General features: G+C 40.0%; 2 protein-coding genes across 6 annotated transcripts in view; one reads left to right on the forward strand and one right to left on the reverse strand.

The window, feature by feature from the left end:
• The window catches only part of ITIH2 (inter-alpha-trypsin inhibitor heavy chain 2), a 47866-nt gene extending 41385 nt beyond the window's left edge, over window positions 1-6481 (forward strand). The window contains exons 17-21 of the mRNA XM_055296471.2: window positions 124-237; window positions 1065-1263; window positions 1768-1940; window positions 3569-3680; window positions 6147-6481. Coding sequence (XP_055152446.1) covers window positions 124-237; window positions 1065-1263; window positions 1768-1940; window positions 3569-3680; window positions 6147-6294 — 746 coding nt within the window. The 3' untranslated portion in view covers window positions 6295-6481. The remainder of the gene's footprint in view (window positions 1-123; window positions 238-1064; window positions 1264-1767; window positions 1941-3568; window positions 3681-6146) is intronic.
• A 7245-nt stretch (window positions 6482-13726) lies between these two features.
• KIN (Kin17 DNA and RNA binding protein) overlaps window positions 13727-20827 on the reverse strand; it is a 32720-nt gene continuing 25619 nt past the window's right edge. For 2 of the 5 annotated variants that reach the window (XM_055296473.2, XM_055296474.2), the window contains exons 11-13: window positions 20349-20448; window positions 17767-17867; window positions 13727-14062 (exon numbers count right to left, since the gene is read on the reverse strand). In XM_055296473.2, coding sequence (XP_055152448.2) covers window positions 14000-14062; window positions 17767-17867; window positions 20349-20448 — 264 coding nt within the window. In that variant the 3' untranslated portion in view covers window positions 13727-13999. Of the gene's footprint in view, window positions 14063-14651; window positions 17868-19270; window positions 19329-20348; window positions 20449-20827 lie in introns of those variants that run through there. The other 3 variants (XM_063610057.1, XM_055296472.2, XM_063610058.1) reach the window with 3 other exon arrangements.

The following is a 20827-nucleotide window of genomic DNA, read 5'->3' on the forward strand; positions in this document are numbered from 1 at the left end:
AATAAATATTTGTTCTGATTAATATTTGTTCAGAAATGACAATATTTGTTCAGAAATGACAAAGTGCTCAAAATCATCTTCCTTTTAATGATTTTGTTTACATTTTCTTTGTATATTTTCCAGTTGAAAATGACCCACATTTCATCATTTATCTACCAAAAAGCCAAAAGAACATTTGTTTCAATATTGACTCAGAACCTGGAAAAATCCTCAACCTGGTTTCTGACCCAGAATCAGGTAAAATAAAAATACATTATATTTGCATTAGACAATTAGCTCATTGTCATGCTTTCCTGTCACTGCCTGTGATTTCTTTCTTTCTCAGCTTAATATAAGTTCTACATATTTCAGTGATATTAGTGAGAAATTAAATTATAAATATATTCTTAACTATTTTGAACCATTATAGTTCAAAATATATACTCTGTCTCTGAGTATGAACTAGCAGATCTTGTTGTGATATAATTAAATATGAGCCAGAGACGATGGCTTATACCTGCAATCCCAGCACTTTGGGAGGCCGAGGTGGGCGGATCATCTGAGGTCAAGAGTTCGAGACCAGCCTGGTCAAAATAATGAAACCACCCCCCCACTACTAAAAAATACAAAAACAATTAGCCAGGCATGGTGGCACACACCTGTAATCCCAGCTACTCAGGAGGCTGAGACAGGAGAATTGCTTGAACTCAGGAGGTGGAGGTTGCAGTGAGCCAAAATCACACCACTGCACTCCAGCCTGAGTGACAGAGTGAGACTCCATCTCAAAAACAACAACAACAAAAAATTTAAATACTATATGATAGTAAATTATTTAAATTAAATTTTATAAACTGACATAATTAAATTTTATAACTGATATAAAATTAAATTTTATTAAATTTTACAACTGTTATTAAAATGTTATAAAATGAGAATCACAAAGAAGAAAATGTTAATGTAAATCTTGAAGCAAAATTACAATGATTTTCCAATATTGCCATGTTTTTATAAATTTGAATTATAGTACCCACACATGCAAAATAAATGGCACAGAAGAGAAAACATCATTTTTTTCTTTCCTGTAGGAATTGTAGTCAATGGTCAGCTTGTTGGTGCCAAGAAGCCCAACAATGGAAAACTAAGCACCTATTTTGGAAAACTGGGATTTTATTTCCAAAGTGAAGACATAAAAATAGAAATCAGCACTGAGACCATCACCCTGAGCCATGGTTCTAGCACATTCGCCTTGTCCTGGTCCGACACGGCTCAAGTCATGAATCAGAGGCAAGTATGACTCCATCTGAACTCCGGCCTGTCCGTGACACACGACTGCATAGATAAATCCAGGCATCAGTGACATCAACATTAAAAATATTTTAAATATAAGGAAGTTGAGGTTCAGAAAAATTGTTCTCACTCCCTACTCTGTTCCTGGCAGTGGACACTGTGTGTTTTTGGTCACCACTGGGTCCCAGGACCTAGTCTAGTGCCTGGCATCAGTGAACACTCACTGTGTATGTGCTGATCGGTGAACGAATCCTCCAGCTGAAATCCACACCGACTCTATCGCAGAGTGAGCGCCAAACGCCACGGTTGTGTCCTCTGCGTAGAAGCTTCCCAATGAGTATCTGTTGATCCATCATTTAGCTATAAACTGTTGCAAGCGCTTAGATAACTAGCAGAATTGTCTGGGAGGAGTGAAGAGTTCATATTAGGGGTGAGAAGAATGACTTTCTAAAAAGGTCTCTGTTCTGGAATGGTTTAATTCCACTTGGACTTTCACACCAGGGTGCAGATCTCAGTGAAGAAAGAAAAGGTGGTAACTATCACCCTGGACAAAGAGATGTCCTTTTCTGTTTTACTTCATCGTGTTTGGAAGAAGCATCCCGTCAATGTTGACTTTCTGGGAATCTACATACCCCCTACAAACAAGTTTTCACCTAAAGCCCACGGACTAATAGGTAAAGCGTCTATTGACCATCTGACAAGGGTTGGGCCACTCTAATTCTTTAGCAGCTTTGGCTGACAGTGGTTATAAGTTGAGGACATGGCAGGTGTAGACTCACGAGCACAGAGGACCAACATAGTAGCGTGGAGTCACTCGGGAATGTGACAGCCAGGACCTTTTGCCGTTCCAGAAAAGGTTGTCCAGGGCCAGGATTTCAGCATCACAAACTGGGCAAGTTAAGAGAAGGGACAGCACATTTTAAGTTTGATGTTGAAGGTTTTTTTTCTAACTGAAGCAAGGTGAACCCATTTAGGACTTCTGTGATAATAAGCAGAACACACACCCTGGACAACTGTCCCTAGTATTTTAAGAAGGGCTCAAATATAAAGCCTGTGACATCACAAACAAACCTTCTTCGTGTGATCTGAGCTATGCTCTCAGGTGCTCACCTCACTCTCCTGCCATCAGGGTGCTCGACTTACTCACGATCCACTAGACCAACCTCATGTATAAAATGACCATGAGCTCCAGGCATGGTGGCTCATGCCTATAATCCCAGCACTTTAGGAGGCCTGGGCAGGTGGATTGCTTGTGGAGTTCAAGACCAGCCTAGGCACCCCATCTCTACCAAAAAATTAGAAAATAAAAATAATTAGCGGGGTGTGGTGGATCCTGCCTGGAGTCCCAGCTACTCAGGAAGCTGAGGTGGGATCACTTGAGCCCAGGAATTGGAGGCTGCAGTGAGCTGTGACTGTGCCACTGCACTCCAGCCTGGGTGATAGAGGGAGACTCCATCTCTTAAATTAATTAATTTATTTATTTATGAGATGGAGTTTCTCTCTTGTTGCCCAGGCTGGAGTGCAATGGCGCAATCTCGGCTCACTGCAACCTCCGCCTCCCCGGTTCACAAAATTCTCTTCCCTCAGCCTCCCGAGTAGCTGGGATTACAGGCACGCACCACCATGCCCGGCTAATTTTGTATTTTTAGTAAAGACGGGGTTTCCCCATGTTGGTCAGGCTGGTCTCGAACTCCCAACCTCGGGTGATCTGTCCACCTCAGCCTCCCAAAGTGCTGGGATTACAGGTGTGAGCCACCGCGCCCAGCCCCATCTCTTAAATTAAAAAAAAAAAAAAAAAAAGGTTGTGAGTGGTGGCTCACACCTGCAATCCCAGCACTTTGGGAGGCCAAGGTGGGTGGATCGCTTGAGTCCAGGAGTTCAAGATCAACCTGTGCAACATGGTGAAAACCTGTCTCTACAAAAAATAAGCCAGGCGTGGTGGCTCACGCCTGTGGTCCCAGCTACTTGGGAGGCTGAGGTGGGAAGATCACTGGAGCCCAGGAGGTGGAGGTTGCTTGCAGTGAGCCGAGATAGCACCACTGCACTCCAGCCCGGGTGACAGAGGGATATCCTGCCTCAAATAAAGTAAAAATAAAAATAAAGAAAAAAGATGGTGAGCAGCACAAATGTGCTCCCAGGAAGGACCCTCCCTCCCATCACCACTCCTTTTTCCTCTCAGCTTGTCTTTCCACCCTAGAAATCCTGGAGAGAGGACCGAAATGTAGCATGGAGCCAATAATGAGCCTGTCTTTTCATTTAACTATGATTACATGTCAATCAATGTCTGATTCTGTTTCGCTAGGCCAGTTCATGCAGGAGCCAAAGATACACATCTTCAATGAGAGACCGGGAAAGGACCCTGAGAAGCCAGAGGCCAGCATGGAAGTGAAGGGGCAGAAGCTGATTGTCACCAGGTAGGCCTCGGGCGTAAGGACAGTGACGAAAAGGCCTTGTGTTAGAATTAGACCCACACAGCAAAATAGAGGAGCAAGAAGTGTTGTAAGCACTACCTACATCACACTAGCAATTCATTAGGAATAGACACACACAGCATTCGCAGAAGGACACTTCTGATATCCCACCTTAAATGTAAACAATGACTGGGTATCTAGGGTCATGCAATGCCGAGATTAATTAACCTGTTGTTCTCATCTTCATACTTTAGAAGCCCTCACAAGAGCTTCACAAGTTGGATAACTGGACACATTGATCAAAGGAGAGAATCATAAAACACCTATTACCATAGTGCTGCAGAATGAATGTAGATTTTTACATCAGGCTAGAGCTTTCCTTTTGCACATGGATCTCTGACTGCTTTTTTTGTAGCTTTTCTTACACAGACCACCCCCATATGCTTCATCTGAAGTGAGAACTTAGACGCTCGTAACGCGTTCTGAGTGTAAAAGTCTTACAAATCTTGATATTTTTTCCCAGTGCTTTACAGTTGTCTCACCCATGCCAAATTTGATACCGTTTGAAAGCAGCTTACCCCTTTTTAGAGTTTTTACAAAGCAGCCAACTTTGCTTTATTAGAAGAGATTCTTCATGCACACAAATGTCATTGGCTTTGACATACTTAATTAAACCATAACATTACAATGATAACCATAAAATTGTAGTCGGAAGTATTGCCACGAAAGTAGATTTGTGAACTGAAACAATGGATTCTTAGTGAATACACCATTCAATTAGTATCAGTTTATGGGAGGAACGAGGTACCGACGGGAATCAGTGAGCATGTGTCACAGAAGCAATGGTGAGCACAAATTAATAATGTTAATATTAAGTCATCTGAAGTTGGCAGAAGGGCATTTACTGCCAGGCACGGTGGCTCATGCCTGTAATCCCAATGCTTTGAGAGGCCAGTGTGGGAGGATCACTTGAGACCAGGAGTTCAAGACCAGCCTGGGCAACATAGTAAGACTCCATCTCTACAAAAATAAAAATAAATATAAAAATAATTAGCCAAGTGTAGTAGATTCTGCCTATAGCCCCGGCTACTCAGGAGGCTGAGGTGGGAGGATCCGTTGAGCCCAGGAGTTCGAGGCTGAAGTGAGTTATGATTGTGCCTCTGCACTCCAGCCTGGGTAACAGAGTGAGACCTGTCTCATAAATAAATACATAATATATAAAAGGCCAGGCGCAGTGGCTCAGCACTTTGCAAGGCCGGGGTGGGTGGATCACCTGAGGTCAGGAGTTCAAGACCATCTTGCCAACATGTTGAAACCCCCCCATCTCTACTAAAAATACAAAAATTAGCCGGGTGTGGTGGCGGGCGCCTGTAATCCCAGCTACTCAGGAGGCTGAGGTAGGAGAATTGCTTGAACCCAGGAGGCAGAGGTTGCACTAAGTGGAGATAGCACCACTGCACTCCGGCCTGACTCCATCTCATAAAATATGTATATATATGTATATATGCATATATAAATAAATATGTGTGTGTATATATCTATATATATATATTTACTATAATGACAAAAACTAAATGCTGGGCCTTCATTTGGTCCACTGCAAGCACCTCATGGTTCATAACTGAAACTGAGCTGTCCCATGGGCTGGGCACAGTGATACTTTTAAGGCTCATTCACACAATGTGCCAGATCCTTAACAAATTGTTGGCTACTTTGCCCTTCAAGTGGAGGACATGAATCTGCTCAGAAACAGCAGGTATCACCCTTAAACACAGAGAAAGTGCAGTTAAGAGGTGCCGCCAATGCATTCTTTTTTTTTTTTTTCAATGACAGAGTCTTACTCTGCCGCCCGGGCTGGAGTGCAGTGATGCGATCTTGCCTCACTGCAACCTCCACCTCCTGGGTTCAAGCAATTCTCTTGCCTCAGCCTCCCGAGTAGCTGGGACTACAGGCGTACACCACCAGGCCCAGGTAATTTTTCTTTTAATTTTTAGTAGAGACAGGGTTTCACCATGTTGGCCAGGCTGGTCTTGAACTCCTGGCCTCAAGTGATCCACCCACCTCAGCCTCCCAAAGTGCTGAGATTACAGGCGCGAGCCACCATGCCTGGCTGCTGACTCATTCTTTAAGTGACCTGTGAGGTCAGCCTCAACACTGTGGAGTCTTGTTCCTGCCTTCTTTCCACTGGCTACTGTTTCCCTTGCTGGAAAAGCCCACATGGGTCAACTCTAAGGGTTCTTCGAGTGCTCTAAGGACGCTCCGCTGATTCTCTGTCCTTCCAACACCAAGCCCCAGACTTGGTGTTTCTTTTTCACATGACTTGGGGAGCAGCGATAGGTGGGGGGGCGGCAGATGTGGTGACAGAAGGAACACAAAGAACAGCAAGGAAAAGAGGGGGTCTTGTGTCTACAGGTGCCCGGCCAGCCGTCCCTCAGTCTCCCCCTAACCACATGCCTTGCTTCCTTGCAGGGGCTTACAGAAAGACTACAGAACGGATCTCGTGTTTGGAACGGACGTTACCTGCTGGTTTGTGCACAACAGTGGAAAAGGATTCATCGACGGGCATTACAAGGATTACTTCGTGCCTCAGCTCTATAGCTTTCTCAAACGGCCTTGAAGGTTTATAGTTTGGGAAATTATATATATTAATATACATCTTTCCCCTGTCACTTTTGCACATATCCTTTGGTTTGAATAATTAAAATGAACCAGATATCAGGGTGGTTAATTAAAATGAACCAGATATCAGGGTGGTTTATAAAGCCTGTAAACACATCTAAAGAAAATAAACATTTTACAAATGAGCTTTTAGGATTTTGTTGCATTTTTAGATGCCGAAGTGTGTGGATCAAGGTGGTGCCGAGACAAGCCAGCATCTGGACAGAGCCTTAAATTTGGTGTTTACTGTGATCATTTATTAATATCTTTTCTTTTTTTTCTTTTGAGACAGGGTCTAGCTCTGTTGCCCAGGTTGGAGTGCAGTGGCATGATCATAGCTCACTGCAGCCTCAAGCTGGGCACAAGCAATCCTCCCACTTCAACCTCCCTAGCAGCTGGGACTACAGGTGCATGTCACTATGCCTGGCTAATTTTTATTTTTTGCAGAGACGACGTCTCGCTACGGTGCCCAGGCTGGTCTCAAACTCCTGGGCTCAAGTGATTCTCCCGCCTCAGCCTTCCAAATTGCTGGGATTACAGGTGTGAGCCACCATGCCCAGCTGATCATTTCACTGCTGTTGAGTCTCAGGTCCTTAACCTTGCAGATCGCGTCCATTTTTCCACTGCTAGTTACACGGGAAGTACGATTATGAGAGGGTTATATGGTGAGCACAGAATACGAATGGGGGTTACTTGATCTTAGGTGCTTTGTAGAGATTTATACTAAAGCCCTGTTGCCCTCTGTAGAGATTTATACTAAAGCAAGAATAGCCTTGCTGTGGTGCCTGTGATAGCCCAGTATTTTTAGCCAAAATTCTCTTCATAATGTTGGTCCCTGGGTCCCTTTTGAGTTTCTGAGGCCTGGATTAGCCAGAGTTCTCCAGAAAAACAGAACCCACAGGAGATTTACAATAAGGATTGGCTCATGTGATTATGGAGGCTTGTAAATCCAAAATCTGCAGAGTAGGCTGATGATGGTACAGAAGACCCAGGGAGGAGCCAGTGTTCCAGCTCAAAAGCCACCAGGCAGGAAGAGCTGATGCTGCAGATGAAGTTCGAAGGCCGTACACTAGAGAATCCCCTCTGACTTGGGCAGGTCAGCATTTTTGTTCTATTCAGGCCTTCGACTGGTTAGACGAGGCCCACCCACACAAGGGAGGGTGATTTGCTTTACACATTTTTTTTTCCCTTGAGATGGAGTCTTGCTTTGTTGCCCAGGCTGGAGCACAGTGGCGCAATCTCGGCTCACTGCAACCTCTACCTCCCGGGTTCAAGTGATCCTCCTGCCTCAGCCTCTCAAGTAGCTGGGATTACAGGTGTGAGCCACCATGCCCAGCCCCACTTGTTTTTGTTGGTCCCAAATTCTGCACATATTTAAAATCGCTCAGGATGTTACCTCAGATGGCTAATTATACACATTGTTAATGTTGCTAAATGAATTCTGAATCATAGTTCCAAATTCTCTGGAAGCCCTCTGTGTCTGTGAATCAAGTTTCACACAAATTTAATATACCTTGAACACAGCATCTTTTTTAGTACTCCTGGTAGAACTGTTATTTCATTTGCATTTAAACCATTTCTGAGTAATACCACTTACATGCTAAATCTTAGACTTTATTTCAAATAAAGTAGTAAATTATGTTCTAACAAAAGGCCAATGACATTTATAAGGCAGAATAAAATAAGCAACAAATTTAAAGCGAAACTAGGTTACTTTATGCTGTCTGCATTTGTATAGTGGATTTTGGTGCTAAGATGCAAGTCTGAACCACTGTAATTCTGTGCTTTCCTGTGTTTACAACTTTCCTTAAAAAATCAATTCCTAAAATGAACGTCTTTTCAAAAGTCAAATTGCAGAACTTGCACTTTAAAAAAGCTTTTTAAAGGCACATCTTTATGCATCTTCCTTTCTGTAATCTGGTAAAAATCATTTTTCATTTTAGAGGCAAAACTTTTTTTTGGACATATCCAACCCATATTTGAAAAAGCAAGTGAGCACCTCTAAACCTAATTGCAAAATCTTAAGGAAATGTGATTGTTTCTAGAAGCTAAAGATTACTGGCCGGGCGTGGTGCCTCGTGCCTATAATCCCAGCACTTTCGGAGGCCAAGGCAGGAGCATCACTGGAGGCCAGGAGTTCAAGACCAGCCTAGGCAACATAGTGAGACTCCCATCTCTTCATAAAAATAAACAAAAATAAAGATAACCTTAGTGCTGAGGAGGTAAATAGCACTACCTCTTAGTTTTCTTCTTCTGTAAGAAGTGCTCACCTATGATACACTTTTGAAAAACCTACTGCCTCTTTTCCATTTCCTATTTCAAAAATAGAAAAATATTAAATATTAGAATGCTAATATTCGACATAAATTTCAAAAGTGATATTTTAGCATTAACTCTGTTATTTGGTTAAAATCTTGAATTTAAAACTTCTACCTGTAGATATTAAGTTTAGCTTCTTAGTATTTTACGTGTGCACAGTGGTCTTAAAAGTAATAATGAAAATCTTGGGGTGTACATTTATATGTGGTAATAGAGTTCTATCAAAAGAAACTGCAGCTTTACAGGATCACTTACTACCATCAAGTGGCATCTTCTCTTTAGCCTTATCCCAACTGAAGGAGATATAAGTGACTCCAAAGGCCCAGTAAAATCAAAGTAAAAATTACCCGGCCATCTAGGTACATAGAGATGCTTGTATGCTATAAGAACTTAGTGTTATTTTTCTTCACTTTTTCACACTGGCTGAGTCTACTTCTTGGTAACTTTTCCCAAAATAACCACAGAAGAGAAAACAAAAACCTCCAGGATGGCTCCCTTAAGTGGCATAATTATTCAGTTATCTAATTAACATTTCTAGAGTCACTGCAGTCAACCTAATGACTAACTTGTAATCAAGGCTGATCATATTCTGGCTGGGCGTGGTGGCTCACGCCTGTAATCCTGGCACTTTGGGAGGCCAAGGCAGGCAGATCACCTGAGGTCAGGAGTTTGAGACCAGCCCGACCAACGTGGTGAAACCATGTCTCTACTGAAAATACAAAAATTAGCTGAGCCTGGTGGCATGCACCTGTAATCCCAGCTACTCAGGATGCTGAGGCAGGAGAATCGCTTAAACCCAGGAGGCAGAGGTCGCAGTGAGCCAAGGTCGCGCCACTGCACTCCAGCCTGGTCAACAGAGTGGGACTCTGTCTCAAAAAAAAAAAAGGCTGATCATATTCTAATCCTGTGATTCCATCTTACCCAAGTAGGAACTGAGGTGTATACTGGTATCAGTGAACAGTTTCTCAGGCCCAGCAGTCAGGGCAGATTTTCAAGTAGCTGCTATACATGATCAAGTTTCTCTTACTGGCCTATCATTTCATTTGATTATCATTGAACACTGTCTGTCAATTCCTATAACACATACCTTGGGTCTCTATCTGCTTCTCACTCATATCTCCAGCACCTAGTACAACGGCTTACCTACTGAAGGCACTCCATAAACGCTGGCTGAATGAATTTGATGCAATCATGTCAGAAAAAACTGAAACTGAGAGGCAGTTAGAAGTAGATGCCAGAAGACAAAGGAAAAATCAGCAAATGAGATTTAATGAGATTCTAATGAAGAAAACAGGGAATTTGGTCTTTCAAGACAACAAAACCAACAATTTGATATGACCTCAAGTCAGCTGTTAAAAAAGAATAGCTTAAAACAAAATGAGAAGACAAGCCACTGACTGAGAGAAAATATTTGCAAAAGACACATTTGATAAAGAACACAACTGAAATATACAAAGAACTCTTAAAATTCAACAATAAGAAAATGAGTAACCCAATTAAATAATGGGCAAAAAACCCTGAAAGACGTCTCACCAAAGAAGATATACAGGTGGCAAATAAGCCCATGAAAAGATGCTCCACATCATACTTCATCAAAGAAATGCAAATTAAAGCAACGACAAGATTCCATTGTACACCTATTAGGATGGCCAAAATCCAGAACACTGACAACATCAAATGCTGGTGGAGATGCAGAGCAACAGGAACTCTCATTCATTGCTTGTTTGAATACAAAATGGTACAGTCACTCTGGAAGACAGTTTGGTAGTTTCTCAGAAGACACCTGGCATATGATCCAGCAACTGTGCTCTTTGGTCTTTATGTAAATAAGTTGAAAACGTCTATCCACAAAAAACCTGCACACGTTTGTAGCAGCTTTATTCGTAATTTCCAAATCTTGTAAGCAACCAAGATATCCTTCAGTAGGTGAGTGCATAAACTGTGGTGCCTTCAGACAACAGAATATTATTCAGTGCTAAAATGAAGTGTGCTATCGAGCCACAAAAACCTAAGCAAAACAACATGGAGGAACCTTACATGCGTATGTTCTACTAGGTGAAAGAAGCCAATCTGAAAAAGCCACACACTGTATGACTCCAATTATATGATCTTCGATGGAGACAAAACAAGGGAGACAGTAAAAAGATCAGTGGTCAGCAGGGATTTGGGGGGAGACAGGGTACAGACGGAACACAGGAAACTTCTAGGGCAGTGAAACTGTTCTGTGTGATACTACAGTGGCAGATACATGTCATTACACATTTGTCAAAACCCACAGAAACTGCTCTAAAAAGTAAAGTTTATGTTTGAAAAAAAGAAAAATAGCTTATGATGCTTCAAAAATAAAAGTCTAATATGAGACCTGTTGTTAGTTATCTGCAGTCATTTTGCTTAGCATAAACTCTATCAAGCTCTACAAACTCAGAGGGAAAAAACTACTGTCAAGTCTATAATCGTATTTTTATGCTTCAGATATTTTTCATTGAATTTAACCTCAAGTAGGCTACCTCATTTCATTCTGAAATAATTTCAGAAAGACGTTGGAGAATTAAATGTGGGAGGCAGACATGAAACATTTTTTCTCTGAAGAAAACCACCGAGTTGATTCCAAACTTACATTATTTGGGGGAGGCATATGTAATTTGTCAGGTTTTACTCATCACTATTTGTTATCAGGGAGAACCAGTCTCCTTTTCTAAATTCTTCAGACCAGATTCTTAGTAGTCCAGGCTCAACTTCTTGGCTCCGTTTCCAGACATGACCACTCACTGCCATTTATTCAATACCTACTATGTGCTGGACTTCATGTCTGATGCTTTATATGTATTTTCTCTAGGTCTCACATCAACCCTGCCAAAAAACATTTTGACAATTTATACATTAAAAACATCGCAATTAAAGAACATTGACATTCTAATATTACAAAGCCAATGAACAGAACTGCCAGAATTTGATCTAAAGACGGCCCACACCCAAAACCCAGCTGCTTTCCACAATGGGCTGTCAGGTTACTTTGGAAAAACCTTAATTCATCCCTGAAGAACATTTCTGTAAAGCTACTGACATCATCCTATTAGTATTTCTTTACTGCCTCTTACGTTTCTGTAACAGCGTATGTTCTCCCACCTTCTGAGAATAGAAGCTATCAGCCCTCCCTGACTCTCAGTTAAAGAGAGATATCCCAGGGGTTGGCATCGTACCTGTGTCTGACGTCAGCTTATTCCCATCCTCATGTTTGAAGTGATCATCCTGGTATGGTCTGTTTTTTGTTTGAACTCTTGTAGAAGATCAACTCAGGCAAAGCATGGTAGCTCACACCTGTAATCACAACATTTTAGGAGGCCAAGGCAGGAGGACTGTTTGAGCTCAAGAGTTTGAGACCAGCCTGGGCAACATAGCAAGATCTCGTCTCTACTAAAAAAAAAAAAAAAAAAAAAAAAAAAAAAAAAAATTAGCCAGGCATGGTAGTGCATGCCTGTAGTCCCAGCTACTCGGGAGGCTGAGGTTGGAGAATCAATGACCTAAGCCCAGGAGGACGAGGCTGCAGTGAGCCATGATTGTGCCACTTCACTCCAGGCTGGGTGACATAGCAAGACCCTATCTCAAAAAAGACAAAAAAAAGAGGCCAGGTGCGGTGGCTCATGCCTGTAATCCCAGCACTTTGGAAGGCTGAGGCGGGCAGATCACAAGGTCAAGAGATCGAGACCATCCTGGCCAACATGGTGAAACCTCGTCTCTACTAAAATTACAAAAATTAGCTGGGCGTGGTGGCGCATGCCTGTAGTCCCAGCTACTCAGGAGGATGAGGCAGGAGAATGGCTTGAACTGGGGAGGTGGAGGTTGCAGTGAGCCAAGATTGCACTACTGCACTCCAGCCTGGGCAACAGAGTGAGACTCCGTCTCAAAAAAAAAAGAAAAAGAAAAGATAGATCATCTCTCTCTTCCTGGTGCTGCTGAAGGGTAAGATGTAAACCTAGAATGCCCAAGAACGTAAACGTAGAGAGCCAGCACAGGAAGCCACAGACAGAGCGTGAGCCCTGGGAAGGCTGTTCCCACTCAGTCCCGCTGTCTTGGAAGCTAGCGTCTGCTCCTTTCAGTCATGTGCACTATAAATATCCCTTCGCTTATCCTTTGGCACAGGCAAGTGTGGGTTTCCTGTATTTTGCATTTCCTAATAATATACTGCCCTACTTATTTCAAACTGTATCGTTAGGCAAGGTGCCGTGGCTCATGCCTGCAATCCTAGCACTTTGGGAGGCTGAGGCAGGAGGATCACTTGAGCCCAGGAGTTTGAGAGCAGCCTGGGCAACATAGTGGGACCCAGTCTCTAAAAGTAAAAAAATTAAAAACAAATAAAACCGTATAGTCCAACATTGCTGGTAGAACTGTAAAATGGTATAGCTGCTCTGGAAGAGTTTGGCAGAATCGAAAGCTTCTGTTCACATAAAATCCTGTAAATGGATGATCATGGCAGCATTATTCACAATAGCCAAAAAGTAGAAACAATCCAAATGTTTATCAAGTGATGAATGGATAAACAAAATATGGTACGTCCATACAGTGGAATATTACGCAGCCATAAAAAGAAATGAAGCACGCCTACATGCCACCACATGGATAAACCTTGAAAACATGATGCTAAGTGTAAGAAGCCAGTCATAAAAGATCACATATTACATGATTCCATTTATAAGAAATGTCCAGAAATGGCAAATCCATACAGATGGAAAGTACATTAGTGGTTGCCTAGGGCTAGGGCAGAGGGGAAAAATAGCGATTGACTGTTACAGGGTTTCATTTTGGAGTATGAAACTGTTTTAAAATCACACAGTGGCGATGGTTGCACAACTCTGCAAAGTACTAAAACCCGCTGAATTGTATGTATATTTTAAATGCGTGATCTGTATGGTATACGGATTATGACCATAATAAAGCTGCTTCTATATTTATAGTTTGATGTTTAAAATTTAATTACACTTACAGTTCAACTTTACTACTCTACTACTGAAAATATAGAGTGTATGAAGGATTTCCTCCAATTACATGATTCTAAATTGTCATATATAAAACACTTTATAATAACATTCTTTAATGAAGATATAAATTCATCAAGTAAATTACAAAGGAAACAAAAATAACAAGGACAAAATTACATCGTTTTGATACTTCATGAGACATAATTAAATTGTTCTCAAAGGTTAGCTGAACAACTATACAGTAATATTTTCAAAAACCTGTTTCTTTTATACAAAAGAATACCCTAACACAGTAGAGTCTCATAATGCCTTGGCGAACACCAATTTGATGCTTTAAGATTTTAATGGATTGTTAACAAATTTTCAAACTCAGGCAAGTTTAGAAATGTCTTCATATTGAATTCCTTCAACTCTGCGTCCTTTTAAAGGGCCCTACAAATTAAAATAATTTAAAAGAGGTTAAAAACACACATTCCTAAAAGACAAAAAAATGACACCATACTTATGGACACAAATTTGCCTTTTCCGTATCCCTAAAATACCATTAAGGTAGTTAACATTTGTATACATCTATGAATTTTAAGAATAATCTATGGCATTCTCATTAAGAACTACCGTATTTTCTTCTGTGACATCTGACATACGTTATCAATAGATATTGTGGCAGAGACCTACTAGCTGTTCAGTATCTCCTCTGCTTCCTGGATAAATAGCTAATTTCCTACCTCCCTTGTGGTTAGCTGTGGCTATGCATGCAGCTCTAGCCCATGGAAGCAAACAGAAGTGATGGTCCAGACATGCTATCCCCGACACACAATCTGCCAAGCTCCTTTTGCCTGCCCAATGCACACAGACATGGCAACTGGAGATGCCACTTGAGGGCAGTACAGCCACTAGCTGGAAGGACCCTGGGTTCATAAATCGCCACTTAGAAAAGAGTTCCCTGATCAGAAATACCCATTTGGGGTTTTTAGAGTGAAATGTTAACTTCTACGATGTTTGTGCCATTGTCCATTTGGGGTTTTCTTTTTTTTATAGGAAATATCATTTTGTAAGCATTACAGATACTCAAACATGTTTGTCTAGGTTGGCTGTGATAGTTACACTGGTCTAGATTATAAAAAAGAGTCCAACTTTAAATTTATTTTCTTCTTTCATATCGAACAAAAAGGGAAAGAAGAAAACTTAATTAATGAAAGATATTTTCTATCACAAAAGCGGACATAACCTGGGAACACAGAGGCTAAGAATATGGGCTGTGGACCTACACTCCCCAAGTTCAAACCTCACTTTCAACAATTGATTTAACCTCTCTGTCCTTCAGTTTCCTCTCTGTGCCTTATTATCTCCTAGTGGAAATAATAGTAATGTCTGTATGATTGGGTTGTTGGGAAATATAAATGAGTTATTTCATATAAAGTGACTAGACTTGGAATTTATAATGAGAGCTCAATAATTTTCAACTCTAATTATTATTTAATCTTTTGTTTAAAATTTGAGAGTTGGGTCGGGCGCAGTGCTCACGTCTGTGATCCCAGCACTTTGGGAGGCCGAGGCGGGTGGATCACCTGAGGTCAGGAGTTTGAGACCAGCCTGACCAACATGGTAAAACCCTATTGCTACTAAAAATATAAAAATCAGCTGGGTGTGGTGGCACACACCTGTAATCCCAGCTACTTGGCAGACTGGAGCAGAAGAATTTCTTGAACCCAGAGGCAGAGGTTGCAGTGAGCTGAGATAGCGCCATTGCACTCCAGCCTGGGCAACAGAGAGAGACCCTGTCTTGAAAATAAATAAATAAAATAAAATAAAATAAAAATAAAATTTGACAGTTAATCCTCTCCCTTGCAAAATATAACATGATGATGATGATGATAATGATGATGACAATGATGATGACTCTAACCCTAGAACTGAGATTTTAACATTTTTTTACTGCTTCCCTTAACAACAAATAATTATCATATTTAAAGGAATTAAGTTCCCAGATAAAGTATAACCTAGGTTGGATTTTTCATTATCATGTTTAATGGTCTATGGTTAATTATATTTTTCTGATAAGTACCATAAATCTGGAGAATAAGAAGGGAGCCAGACATTTGGGCTTATAGGGCAAATAGCTAAAAAGCTAAGGCTATTTAGGAACAATTTATTGGATGTTAAAAATCTGCTTGATATATGCATAAATTTCAAATATTATCAATGACATGAAAACTTAAGGTGCCAGAAATGATAAAAATAACCACTTGCAAAGTGTGATGACACATGCACACACAGAGATTTTTTTTTTTTTTTTTTTTTTAATGAGGACAGGCTGAAGAAAAGAAAAAAATTAGGAGATAGATTCCCCTTTTTTTTTTGAGACGGAGTCTCACTGTCACCCAGGCTGCAGTAAGTGGCAAAATCTCGGCTCACTGCAACCTCTGCCTCCCAGGTTCAAGCGATTCTCCTGCCTCAGTCTGCCAAGCTGGGACTTCAGGCATTTGCCACTGCGCCCAGCTAATTTTTGTATTTTTAGTGGAGACGGGGGTTTCTCCATGTTGGCCAGGCTGGTCTCGAACTCCTGACCTCAGGTGATCCGTCCACCTGGGCCTCCCAAAGTGCTGGAATTACAGGCATGAGCCACCATGCCCAGCTGGTAGATTCTCTCTTCTAAAACAAGTACATGTTGTTTTGCAATCAAATAGAAAGGCTTTTCACGCGGATTTGCTCCTAAGTTCTACCTCAGTACATAAGATGAAACTGGGTCTATGGTGCAGAAGGTGAGAAATTAGCTTTTGATGAATGGACACAACCTGCGAACCAAAGGTATCGAGATGGAACTCAACACAGCCTCAACAGTAATCAGTTGTTTTGTGTTTCCCTGAGATGAAAACATGAAACAGGATCTGCATTTGATAGCACTATGAAATTAATAAGGTAAGTTTCATGCATGGTCCATGCAAAAAAAAAAAAGAAATAAGGGAAGGATAAGCAAGTTGTCAAGGAAATACTGGATTTTCTATTGCCTTATGCTGACAGAGTCAGAGAAAATCTAGTCTTTTGTTAAAACTCAATCTGCTAATTTAGTCAGACTGACACGTTCCTCAATACCAAGTAAGAGTCCTTTTTCCCTTTTTTCCCCTTAGCTTACATTAGTAACAGTTAGCGAGTAACAGTTTCTAGGTTAGCATTGTCAGGATCAGAAAAAAAAAGAAAAAAAAAGCTTGATTTACTGAAATGAGAATTCTCTCAAATAAGGACCTAAATGGTTTTTCCAGAAAACCTTCCTAGACACAAATTCTCTCACAGGTCCATGGGCTTAGGGGGCCTATAAACTCCCCAAGAGAACAAATAAAATTCGGCAATTATGTGCAATGTTTTGAAGAGTCCAAACTTTCATTAAACTCTCTAAGTGATCTATTACTCCCAAGCTCCCCCAGAGATGCTAAAATTGACTGTACTGGAGATGAAAAATTCTTTTGTTTAGCATCAAAGATATGCAGTGCAGTAGTTCAGAGTTCTAAAAGGAAACTTTCTTTCTGAAGGTATCTCAGACCTCACTCACAGACCGGTCAGTGAAATATCAGTTCTAAGTCAATAACCAACTTTATTTGTAAGTCAGAGTTCTTTAAATTACTGTATTGATCTCCGCTACCTTAAATCCTTTATGAAAAAAGGGAAGACATTTTAAAAAGTGGTTGACCTCTGTGGTTCCCTCCCTCTTGACAATGAGTCTACTTCCCCCACCAACTTTACTATCCCAAATTGAGTTTTATATTCGATATGAGGGGGAAAAAGGATATAAAACTGTACCTGTTATACACACTTTCATAAAACACCAAGATTGGAAAGGAACAGACCAAAATATTAATGGAGTTTATTGTTGGGCTGGGGGATTATGATTAATTTTTATAATTATTTATATTAAATTTTTTTTGGGTTTTATGCATGAGTACACATTTCTTTTGTAATCAGAAAATAAAATACTTTAGCAATGGCAGAGTCACTGGAGAAAATAAGCTTACAGATTTCCAAATAGGATAGAAGGCTAACAAAAAACTCAAATTCTAAAATAAAGAACAATCCAATTAAAAAGAACTATGGCACATTTTTAAAGCATTTTGAAATTTCTGTCTTTGTGTAAACAAACTTACAGTTTCAATGACGATAGTAGCTGAAAAAGTCTTCTCGTTGATGGATTCTAGGGTACCTTCATTTCCTCTGTAACCTCCATTTAAAACTAGAATTCTTTTTCCTATGATGGAAAAGAATATAAAAATTAATGCGAAGAAATATCTCCACTTTTCTTCTAACTTGTTACAGCAAAATGTACTACACCAAATAAACATAATAAAAAACAAAACCCTTTTTCTTAGAAGTTCTCAATCATTTAAGAAGTGTGTAGTATTTTAGTGCAGTGTATGGATACTTTCACTACTCGAACATTCTAAGACTTCTCATTTTTCCCCCAATTATTTGTTAAAGGAATATATATGTTTTACTTTTAGACTGCAAAGAATATAAGGTACTTGGAGAAAATGTTCAGAGTCCAGAAGTAATCAGAGAAAATTTAGCTTACTTTGTCTCTTTGCAAAATTCATAAGATGGTTTGGCAATTTTACAAAAATTTAAACTTATACCTAACACGTGACTGAGCCATTCTATGTATTTACCCAAAAAAAAGAAACCAGATATCCACACGAAGCTTTGTACATATATGTTCACAGTAGTTTTATTTTTAACAGCCAAAAGCTGTAAATAAGCCAAATGTCTATCAATAGATAATTGGATAAACAAACTGGTACAGTAGTCCGCCCTTATGCCAGGTTCTGGTTACTCTCAGTCAGCATGGTCCAAAAATAGGTGTGTACAGTACAATAAAATATTTTGAGAGAAAGAGACCATATTCACGTAACTTTTATTATAGTATATTATTATAATTGCTCTATTTTATTATTAGTTATTATTCTCAATGTTTTACTGTACCTAATTCATAAGTTAAACTTTATTACAGGTATGTATGTAGGAAAAAAACATAGTATATATAGTGTTTGGTATTATCCATGGTTTCAGGCATTCACTGGTGGTCTTGGAAGGTATAGGATAAGGGGGGAATACTGCATATCCATACAATGACATACAGCAAGAAAAAAGAATGAACTACAGATACATTCCACCACATAGGTGAATCCAAAATAATTATGCTGAGTGAAAGCAGCCAGACCAGAAAACAGGATACATTTATATTTATAGAAACTTAATTTATATAAAATTCTAGAAAAATATGAACTGAACTATAGTGACAGAAAGCATGTCAGCAGATGCCGAGGAAGACAGAGGACGCAGGAGCAGAAGGGAGGAGGGAGGCATTAGAGAGGGAAATCAGGGGATCTATTCATCATCTTGATTGTAGTGATGGTTTTATGGAAGTAGGCACATGTTCAAACTTATCAAATTGTATACTTTACATATGTGTGATTTATTGTACATCAATTCTACCACAATAAAGCTAACACAAATTTTTCTAATCTGTAAAAAGAATTTTTACTTTAGGGGGAAAAAGAATAAAGAATATGATAATTGGAAGTTCCAGAGACTGATGTTATCACTACGTTGGCAATGACACCCCCAGGAAGATTTTGAGTCAGAGGTAAACAACCTGGTCAAAGTAGTGTTTGTACTCAGATACGGATAAGTTTCCAAAAGGCAAAGACACCTAAGGGGAAAAAAAGCAAAATAACACAGACTTTCACTTGACTATCGCAGAGAGCTAAACAAATACATTACAGATTGAACATTCCTAATCTGAAAATTTGAAAAGCTCCAAAATCTAAAATCTTTTGAGTGCTGACATCATGCCACAAGTGGAAAATTCCACACCTGACCTCCTGTGACAGGTCACTGTCAAGATGCAATCAAAATTATTTAAAATATTGTATAAAAGTACCTTCAGGCTATGTGTGTAAGGTGTATATAAAACATAAATGAGGATGCGTATGGTGGCTCACAGCTGTAATTCCAGCCCTTTGGGAGGCTGAGGTGGGTGGATCACTTGAGGTCAGGAGTTTGAGACCAGCCTGGCCAACATGGTGAAGCCCCATCTTTACTAAAAATACAAAAATTAGCCAGATGTGGCGATGCATGCCTGTAGTCCCGGCTACTTGGGAGGCTAAGGCAGGAAAACTGCTTGACCTGAGAGGTGGAGGTTGCAGTGAGTCAAGATCGCGCCACTACACTCCAGCCTGGGTGACAGAGTGAAACTGTGTCTCAAAAATAAATAAATAAATAAAAATAAAATAAAATAAAACATAAATCAATTTCATGTTAAGACATGGGTTCCAACCCTAAGATATCCAATTATGTATATGCAAATTCCAAAATCCAAAATTGGAAACACTTCTGGTCCAGGCATTTCAGATGAGAGATTCTCAACCTATAACCATAAGCCTAATATAACAAATGCTATCTATATACGTCTACGTTTTGTTCCAGGAAAAAAAAAAAAAAAAAGTATTCCAGGAAAGGAAAATCCATTGATGCCACAAAACAGCTTCATCAGAGAGCCAGTAAACTACAATGCCCTTGAATCCAATCAGAGATGAGTTACCCTGGCAGTTAATGTCGCCAAGACAGAAAAATAACTACAACCATCAAGTACTGTCAAAATACAGTGGTTTAAAAATGGAACCGCTCATTTTGATGGCATATGTATTAAATGGTCTGCAAACAGATTTACCTGGTGCTGGAATTACTGTCTCTAAATGAGTCTGGTCAAGTTTCAGCTTGTCTCCAGAATCAATCATCTTTACAACAGCCGTATATTTGTCAATTACTTCCTGTCATGTAAAATGAACACTTTTATAATAGAAGAAATATGTGCACACTCATTTAAAAGGTCAAAAGCAAGTGAAATGAAGACAAATAAAATATCAATCAAAAGAAAGAGCAACTCCTTCTACAAATGACAATTTCCTAGATTGCATACATGATTTCCCAGTCTATGGTTCTCAATAAAGAACCCAATTCAAAGCTTAGTAAAGGTTTTCATCTGGAAAGAATAACAGATTGGTGGTCCTGGAATAAGACTTTAAGAAATCTAACAAGAGGGGTAGTATTGCCTAGCTTAATGTACAGTGGAAGAAGGGCAATAGGCATGCACAAGGCTGGGTGCTAGAATAAAACTAAATTTAGGAAAGGCAAAAAGGGAGAAAAGGC

Source organism: Symphalangus syndactylus, chromosome 10, assembly GCF_028878055.3.
Source record: "Symphalangus syndactylus isolate Jambi chromosome 10, NHGRI_mSymSyn1-v2.1_pri, whole genome shotgun sequence".
Classification (NCBI taxonomy): Eukaryota; Metazoa; Chordata; class Mammalia; order Primates; family Hylobatidae; genus Symphalangus; species Symphalangus syndactylus.